Source organism: Saprolegnia parasitica (assembly GCF_000151545.1).
Source record: "Saprolegnia parasitica CBS 223.65 unplaced genomic scaffold supercont2.425, whole genome shotgun sequence".
Taxonomy (NCBI): domain Eukaryota; phylum Oomycota; class Saprolegniomycetes; order Saprolegniales; family Saprolegniaceae; genus Saprolegnia; species Saprolegnia parasitica.
Genome location: NW_012156819.1, coordinates 1 through 7,922, shown reverse-complemented (window position 1 = coordinate 7,922; position 7,922 = coordinate 1). Strand labels below are relative to the sequence as shown.

At 58.0% G+C, this 7,922-nt stretch overlaps 6 protein-coding genes across 6 annotated transcripts; 3 read left to right on the top strand and 3 right to left on the bottom strand.

The window, feature by feature from the left end:
* Positions 1-56: 56 nt before the first annotated feature.
* On the bottom strand, positions 57-317 carry SPRG_16987 (hypothetical protein; the record flags this gene model as incomplete). The annotated part of the gene is made up of 1 exon (XM_012356298.1): positions 57-317. A coding segment is annotated over one exon (261 nt), but the record flags the coding sequence as incomplete, so codon positions are not given.
* Positions 318-668: 351 nt separating this feature from the next.
* On the bottom strand, positions 669-2,345 carry SPRG_16986 (ste/ste11/ste11-unclassified protein kinase). The gene is made up of 5 exons (XM_012356297.1): positions 1,484-2,345; positions 1,324-1,439; positions 1,132-1,278; positions 863-1,081; positions 669-804 (listed from the first exon to the last, which is right to left on the bottom strand). The coding sequence occupies exons 1-5, from the start codon at positions 2,239-2,241 to the stop codon at positions 758-760; spliced, it is 1,287 nt and encodes a 428-aa protein (XP_012211687.1). The 5' UTR covers positions 2,242-2,345; the 3' UTR covers positions 669-757.
* A 473-nt stretch (positions 2,346-2,818) lies between these two features.
* On the top strand, positions 2,819-3,492 carry SPRG_16985 (hypothetical protein; the record flags this gene model as incomplete). Its single annotated transcript, XM_012356296.1, has 1 exon — positions 2,819-3,492. One exon carries the CDS (start codon positions 2,819-2,821, stop codon positions 3,440-3,442), a length of 624 nt encoding a protein of 207 aa, XP_012211686.1. The 3' UTR covers positions 3,443-3,492.
* SPRG_16984 (hypothetical protein) lies at positions 3,415-4,274 on the bottom strand (the record flags this gene model as incomplete). The annotated part of the gene is made up of 3 exons (XM_012356295.1): positions 3,415-4,036; positions 4,081-4,172; positions 4,217-4,274. 3 exons carry the CDS (start codon positions 4,272-4,274, stop codon positions 3,485-3,487), a joined length of 702 nt encoding a protein of 233 aa, XP_012211685.1. The 3' UTR covers positions 3,415-3,484.
* A 2,560-nt stretch (positions 4,275-6,834) lies between these two features.
* On the top strand, positions 6,835-7,333 carry SPRG_16983 (hypothetical protein; the record flags this gene model as incomplete). The annotated part of the gene is made up of 3 exons (XM_012356294.1): positions 6,835-6,876; positions 6,933-7,034; positions 7,091-7,333. The coding sequence occupies 3 exons, from the start codon at positions 6,835-6,837 to the stop codon at positions 7,331-7,333; spliced, it is 387 nt and encodes a 128-aa protein (XP_012211684.1).
* Positions 7,334-7,575: 242 nt separating this feature from the next.
* SPRG_16982 (hypothetical protein) lies at positions 7,576-7,906 on the top strand (the record flags this gene model as incomplete). The annotated part of the gene is made up of 1 exon (XM_012356293.1): positions 7,576-7,906. A coding segment is annotated over one exon (331 nt), but the record flags the coding sequence as incomplete, so codon positions are not given.
* Positions 7,907-7,922: the final 16 nt, after the last annotated feature.

The following is a 7,922-nucleotide window of genomic DNA, read 5'->3' as shown; positions in this document are numbered from 1 at the left end:
CACCTCGCCCGACGCAATGCGCTGCGCGAGGCCCTCGGCGATCGCGGTCTGCCAACCCCGGGCTCGCCGATCAACACCGGGCTGTTCTTGGTCCGGCGCGAGAGCACCTGCACCGCGCGGCGGATCTCGTCTTCGCGGCCAATGACCGGGTCCAGCTTGCCGTCGCGGGCCATGACGGTGAGGTCGCGGCCGTACTTGGCGAGGCTCTCGCCCTGCGGCACGTTCTCCGGGTTGACCCACGAGGCAAGGCCTCGGTAGACGACGCCATGGCGGTGCATAGGCACAAGGCGGCGCGCGAGGAGTCGTGTCGACAGCATCTGTGCGTTCAGCGGCCACTTGGAATCTGAGCGGTCTGTCAAATTGAAGCCGTCGCAAACTCAATTTCGCTCGTTTTGAGTTTTCGAGCATTCGAGAATGCGATCGAAATCCCTCGGCCGTCTAAACACACGCAACTTGCAGTGCCATCGCAAAGACATGGCAAGCCGGCAAGCCATCCATAGCAGCAGCGTCGCACGGGCTGCTAAGTAGTAAGCGGCTGCAATTGCCACCAGCCGAGTCTACCTTTTCACCGATTTTACTGGTTCAAAGACGATCTTCAACTTGGCGAACCTGTAAGTCGATCGTACACTTGGTATACTTAAACACCACCGCCAAAAACATCAACAACGTCCACGTACTACTTGTGTATGAACTAATTTTTACGGACGACCACTGTTAAATATCGTCTGCGCAGTCTGTGGCAACCTTGAATGCCATCTCAGCGCAAGAACGGATGGGCGAGCAGCTCGATCGCTGTCGCGCGCTCTACACACCACACACATACGATGAGGTCGTGCATCCCGTCCTTTAGTATCAAGAGGACCCCGCGCGTCGATGCAAAAGCAGCGCGCCAAAAACGCTTTGGCCAGTGGCGGCAAGTCGGCAGGAATCGGCGGACTCGACGGCTTGACCGCCAAGTGGTACATGACCGACAAGTGGTTCGTATTCGCGGGCCACGGGTGGTGCGCGGTGGCCATCTCGAGCACGGTCGCACCGACGCTCCAGATGTCGGCCTTGCAGTCGTGGCCCGTTTGCTGAACCACTAGGCGCATGTAGCATCGTAGAATATTACCACGTGGCAACGCGATCTACCTTCGGGCGCCATCCATGGCACCGACCCGCGGATCGACCGCAAGCTCTCCTCCAAGCTGTCGGTCGTCGTCGTGGATGGCACTTGCTTGGAGCAGCCAAAGTCGGCGAGCTTGGCTTGTCCATGCTCATTGACCAAGACATTGGCCCCTACGCTTGCGCTCATCGAGGAAGAAGGCGACGGTGAGGACAGACCTTTGATGTCGCGGTGGATGATGCCTTTGCTGTGGAGGTACGCGACCCCCTCGAGGATTTGGCGCGTGAATTTCTGGATCATTTCGACACCAAAGACCCCAAACTGCGCCAACATGCTACGCAACAGAGTCAAGGGCCCGAGTGTCGGATACCAACCAACCTTGCGATCGATCCGTTCGGGACGTACTCCATAAAGATGTAGAAATGCAAGTCGTCGCGGTCCGTGCCTTGATAGCGCACAATGTGCACGTGCTGTAGCTCCTTCATGACGGCGATCTCTTCGCCGAGTTTGGCCAATTTTTTCTTGTCGTCGTCGTCATCGGTCCCGATACCGAGATCGATGGCTTTGACCGCAAAGAGCTCGCCCGTCTTGCAGTTGAGGCCTTTATAGACCTTGCCAAACGTGCCCTCGCCGATGAGCTCGCCCTTCTTCCACTCGATGCGCGACCGGTGCCACGGCAATGACGTCGCCTTGCGAAACACCGGCGACTTGGAGAGCTGCAAGTCGAGCTTGGTCGTAAACGGCGAGAGAAGCGCCAGTGGTGAGAGCGACGCAGTGAGCGCGGGCACTGCCTTCTCGCCTGACAAGCGCAATGGACGACCGTACCGCTGCCGCTCATGGGCGACGATGGACGGCGCATCGTCGTCGTTCTCGTCGTCGAGTTCGGGCTTGGCGCTGTCGAGCGAGTTGCCGCGCGGGCGGGTCGGCGCCTTGGGCGTGATGGCATGCGTGGCGCCTCTGGGCGCTTCTCGGATGCGGCCGAGGCGTAGTCGCTCATGCGGCTGCTTCTCGTCGAGGGCGGCAATTGACGACGGTGGCGACGTGATGTGGCCATCGTCCCCTTGGTTGTCGGTGATGGCTCCGCGCGGGCGGCGAGGCGATAAGGAAGGGCGCAGCTGTATATCGTCGTCTCTCATTCTTGCTTGGGCTTAGACGTGCGCGTTCATAGAGCTCTTCTGCACACCGTTGCCTTGCTGCTTGTCCGTCGCCGGTTCCACGCGCCCCTTGAAGATTGCCGAGTCCCGTTTCCAATTTCACCCGACGCGTCGGGTAGGAAATCCACTCGACGGCAATGCAGGCTTCGAACTTTTTTTTCCGTCATCCATGGAATCACTGCGGTCGCCGATGTGCGCTAGGACCGACGCCTGCCTCTGTCTACCACCCAGGGCCTACATCTCCCTGCTAGTGGTACAGTGTAATACATCATCCGTGAATGCGTCGTGGCGACCTGTCGTGGGGTGAGTGCAGGTGTGAGTGGCAGCTTTTCACCCGACGCCATTTCCTAAGCGACAAGCGAATTGGTCCTACGGCGCCTTGAAGCCATTAGTACATGTGTACGTACGGTACGTAGCTGCCAACGCCTCGGGACGCAGTGCGTCGCGACGACTCGTGGCGCTGCATCGAATCATGGCGCTCAACTATTGCATGAGGCGTGACCAGCTGGTTGCCTTGTCGGGTAGGAACCCCGGTTCATGGAAAACCACCCAAAGCCGAATGGCATCCGCGCCTGTGTGCTTGGCCTGCCACCGCCAGAGTCCGTCGCTGCGCCTCTGCGGCCAATGCAAGCTCGCGTACTTTTGCGATGGCGTCTGCCAGCGTAAGATCTGGAAGGCGCACAAGCCGGTCTGCCTCGCCGCGTCCAACCCGAGCGTCGACATGCAGCGCACGGCGCACTGCGGCAACGGCCTCGTCGCGACCAAGGCCTTCCGCGCCGGCGACCTCATCCTCGTCGAGAAAGCCCAGTTTGTGACCAAGCAAGAGCTCGCTCGGCAGAACGCGCTCACCCAACTCGGGTACACGCTCACGGCGACCAACGGAAATGACGTCTTGGCCTCCCATGGCCCGATCATGTCGCTCATCAACCACGCGTGCGTGCCCAACGCGCGCGTCAAGCGCGAGGCCGGGCCGTTCCGAAAGCTCTACGCGCGGCGCGCCATTGCGGCCGGGGACGAGATTTGCACCATGTACGACGCGGCGACGGACGACGACGAGTGTGCGACGCCCGCCATGCGCGCTGAAAAACGCGCGTCGCTCGTGGAGCGCTTTGGCCTCCACTGCAAGTGCACGCACTGCGTCCTCGACGCCTCGCTGGACTCGACAAGTGACGAATTGGATTGAGAAGACGACGTTGCGATAGCAATGATGTAATACACGGCGTCTCTACGCGTCGTAGTCGTCTTCCTTTGACCACTTGGTCTCCTTGGCGCTCGCGCGTTTGGCGTCGCCGGCCTTGGCGCCTTTGGCGTCCTTTGCGTCGTCGTCGTCGCTGTCGTAGTACGAGCGCTTGCTCTGCGCGCGGTCTTCGAGGATGTACTTGTACTCGGCCTTGTTGTGCATGATGAGCTCGTCGCCGACAAAGTAAAAGCTGTCCGAGACGGTCGCATACGGGTTCGCAACCATGTCTTGGATGAGGTCTTCGTCCAGCGACGGCACCGAGTAGATCGCGTCCCACGTGTTGGTCGAGCTCGGAATGCAAAAGCCAAAGGTAAAGTCATACGACTTGATGAGCTCGTCGCGGAAATAGTGGCGCTCGATCATGCGAAAGTTGTGGACCTCCTTGGGCCCGACGCAGAACTCAAGCGATGTCATGATCGAGGGCAGCCGCAGCACGTCGTCCGAGAACTCGTACCGAATCTTCCGAAACGAATCTTCGTCCAATGGCTGGGAGAAGTCGATCTTGGCGGCTGCACGGGGCGGGCAGTCGCGGCCGACCTAGCGCTCCATGGGATACATGGCGTGTCTTGCATGGCGTCTACCTGGAAGATCTTGCGCTTCGTGTCGTAGTCGATGATCTGGAACTTGAGAAAGTCGATGCCATAGACGTTGGCGCTCATCGGGCACAGAAACGCTAAGTGCAAAGTGAGCTCAATAAGAATATGCACTAAGAAGTACACTTGGTCGGCGTCTCGAGGTCCAAAATGTCCTCGGGCGTATAGCTCTCTCGCGGCATACTCGGATCGACTTGGACAAAGCTAAAGTAAGCGCGACGTTCCAGCCTCGGTTTGGATCTTGTCGTATCCGGATCGAAACCGACCGGGTGGGGCTTCGATACAAATTCGAAGCTCCGTCGATCGTGCAACCGCCGACTTTTCCGGATATGAGACGGCCGCTTGGCGCGCTAATTCGTACCCGTAATTCGTACTACCGACGAGTTATAGTACGCCGCCGACCACCACAACGTGCGAGGAAAGGGTATCGATCGATGGCGTCCAGTCCGTCGCTGGAGAGCACGACAACACTGCTGTTCGTAGCTACTATAAACAAAGACCGTAACAAAGGTCCTATATGCATCCACGTCACCAAGATGTTGCCACGGAGAAATTGCCGATATGTGTACGACTATGTAAGTTAATTGCGTAAAACTCGGTCCTGCTTTTGACGGCGGCAACGACGTCCGACGGCCATCGTTTGCACACGCCCGTCGACCGGCACGAAAAAGTTGTTTGGCTGCTCGATCGCGTCCCTGAGGGGGTGCGCAAAGCGGCTCTCTTGACTCTGACGAAGAGCCTTTCCCAATCGCGTGGTTTTGAATGCGCGGAAGCGTGTCCAGGAGCTGGAGAATCGCATCTCAAAACAGGTCGAAAACACCAGCCTCCTGGTCGAGAGCGCTTTCGTAGCCGAGGACCTTGTGGCCCTTGCGGCTTAAAGATATCGAACTAAGCCTCCAGTACGTGCTGGAATATTGGTCTCGAGCACGCCTTCCACTACATTCTCGAAGCTAAACTGAATGCGCGCAAATTCGGCAAAGGTACCATAACGTGTGTCTCGAGGAGGCGCATCTTTGTGTGCATGCCTTTCGTGCCGTCTTGTTAAATGCACTCGCGACGCCAGCACTGGGCACACGATCTGCGCAAGTACGATCGCTCCGAGGCGGAGTAATATGTAGCGCGCGCCATACGCCTGGAGGTTTGGGTTGGCTTGAGGGAGATCACATGCCCGAGTAAGACCAGTGCGAGTAGCCCGCCCGTGATCCAGTACCGAAAGCAGAGCCCAACGTTACGCGCCAAAAAGGCGAGTTGGTCGTCTCAATAGTATTGAGTCGAAGAGACCCGCGAGCACGAGCGAGACGGTCACGGACCAATCGGCCACCGTGGTGTTCTCGGACGTCAGCGATCTTGGGCCGACGATGGCGATCGCAAAACCGAGCCAGAGAAGTTTTTTGCATGCATGAGTTGCATAACGCCCCAAAGGAGCGCCAGGCCTCGCAAATGACAAGACGACGCGGAGGAGTGGGGTGCGTTTCTTTGAAAGTGTCATTGCTGCCGTGAGCTCCAACGTCAGCACGACGCTGAGCTCGGTCACGGAAGCGTCGCGTGGACGCTTGAGTACGCAAAGACGGCGAGGAATGCACACAAAATGGCGCCTTGGAGCCGCAAGAGCACGAGGATACCGACCGACTCGAAGGTCGGGGGTGACCTGCAAAGGGCGGTTTGAACTGGATACCGAATCGACGGGCACTGTGCCCGCGCCGACGCAAGATGAGAAGGATTGCAATCGGCATCGAAACCGAGAGCCCGAGCAGCGATGCGTATAGTGCAAGCAGATTTGCTGTCAACGTCTCCACTTGAAGCCAGAAATGTCCTGCCAGTCTAATTTTGGCGCGTAAATTTAGTTGACTTCAACCCCGCCACCATGCAGCACGAGGATGGCAGCCCGATCGAGGAAGTACGTAGCCAACGCACGCTTCTACACAGTCGAGTTACCATGCGACTAGGACACGTCGGAAGAGAATGCAATCGACATGATTGACGCGATGCGAAGCGCTGGCGAAGGCTTCTATGGCAAGGTCCAGTCGAGACCGACTGGAGGTTCGTAACACCATCTCGGAGACGCTGTGCGATTTCATTCTTATTATGAACGTCGTACTAGGCAACCACCGTCCGATTTCGGCGCCCCCAAAGCGATACCTCTCGCACGAGGTGTGCATACCTACAGAAAAAATGAGTTGCATCGCTCATGTCCATCTGTAGTCGGCGCAGCCTCCGCAGCTGGTCGAGACGATCCGCGGCATCACGTTGCAGACGTTGCCACCGCGACCCGAGAGCGCCAAACCTGCGCGCGCCTCGTCGCGTCAACGTAAGGAGACATCTTTGATTATAAAAACAACTCGGATCGCTTGTAGCTGTCCAAGCACACGTTCGCTTCCGCGACGTCGAGAGCCGAGATCGACCCGTCTCGGCACCGCAGCGTTTCGTGCGAGTAGTTCAACAGCCAAGCGGCGTGCACATGGAGCAGTGATGTCTTTTGAATTGTCGTAGAAAACATCGTCCACAACGTCCAAGACGTATTTACGTCGCGCAGCCGACAAGAAGAAGGAAAAAGAACGGGACTTTGCCGTGCGACGCAGAATCGCGTGTGTTTGACTAACCCACTTTTTGCTGTTTTAGATTGAGCTCTTTCAAGAAAAGATTGACCAAGAGCGAAAAGTGGCCGTCAAGATCGTACGGCGGCCGAGTGCGCACGTTTAAAATGCGAGTGACGGATGCAAGTAGACGCAAGCCAACAAGCTCATGCGGCGCCAAGGCTCCAAGAAGACCTACTACATGGCCAAGGTACGACGCGTACCGACCACCAGTGCGCCTTTGTGGATACGAGGCGTCATGGATAGAACCGCGATGACTTTGTCGCTGTGCGCGTCATCGAAGAGAACGTGCCGGAGCGCCTCTTGAGCATTGACGCCTTTGATATCCTTTGCCTTGCCAAGCTGCATGTTCGCATCTCATGTAGTCCGACCTAACGACATGACATGTACTCCGTGAATTCGAGCGCATGACGGTGCTATGGGCCGCCAAGGCCAAGGACTCGGCCCCGTTCGACGACGCGACGCCTGCCAAGACACCGTCGATTCGTCTGCATCCCAAGAAGGAGACGCAGTCGGGGCTGCGTATGATCCTCAAGGGCACGATCGAGCTCACGGCGATTCTACAAGAGCAGCTCTTTGAGCTCCAGAGCAAGGGCTGGAACTCCAACACGGCCAAGGCCCTCGTCGCACCACACCACGCGTCGTAGCTCGTCCCACTTGCGACTTACTAGCTTTGACGTTCGGAATCCCTTTAAACGCGCCGTTTGCCGCACTTTTCGCATATCTCGGCATTTCATTGGCTAGCCTGGTATCCTTCGAGCCAATCAAAGGCGCGGAAAGCATCGCGGCTGCGATTGGCCCGTTTGGCGATTGGTCCCTCATCTTCACCACCAATCAATAGAGCTTCCGGATACGACGCTGCAAGTTAGTAGCAGAGCAGCAGACCAACATGACGACGACGACGACGATGGACTATGGCGTCGTGGACCGCTTCTTCTGCAACGTCATGGAGCTCATCCCGAGCGCGCAGTACTTCCCGACCGAGCCCGAAGACAACTTCAAGCAGAGCATGAACAAGAAGTACCACAAGGGCGTCAAGGCGCAGCAGATTGCGGCGCTCGAGGACGCCGAGGACGAGCCCACCAAGCCGGTCGCGAAGCGCCTCAAGTTCAACCCGAAGCTCCAGCTCACGAACCAAGAGACGCAGCTCCACGAAAAGGAGAAGGAGGCTGCCAAGGCCGAGGCCTCGGACGACGAGGGCGAGCTCACGGGCCTCGATGGTCTGCGCAAGCGCCT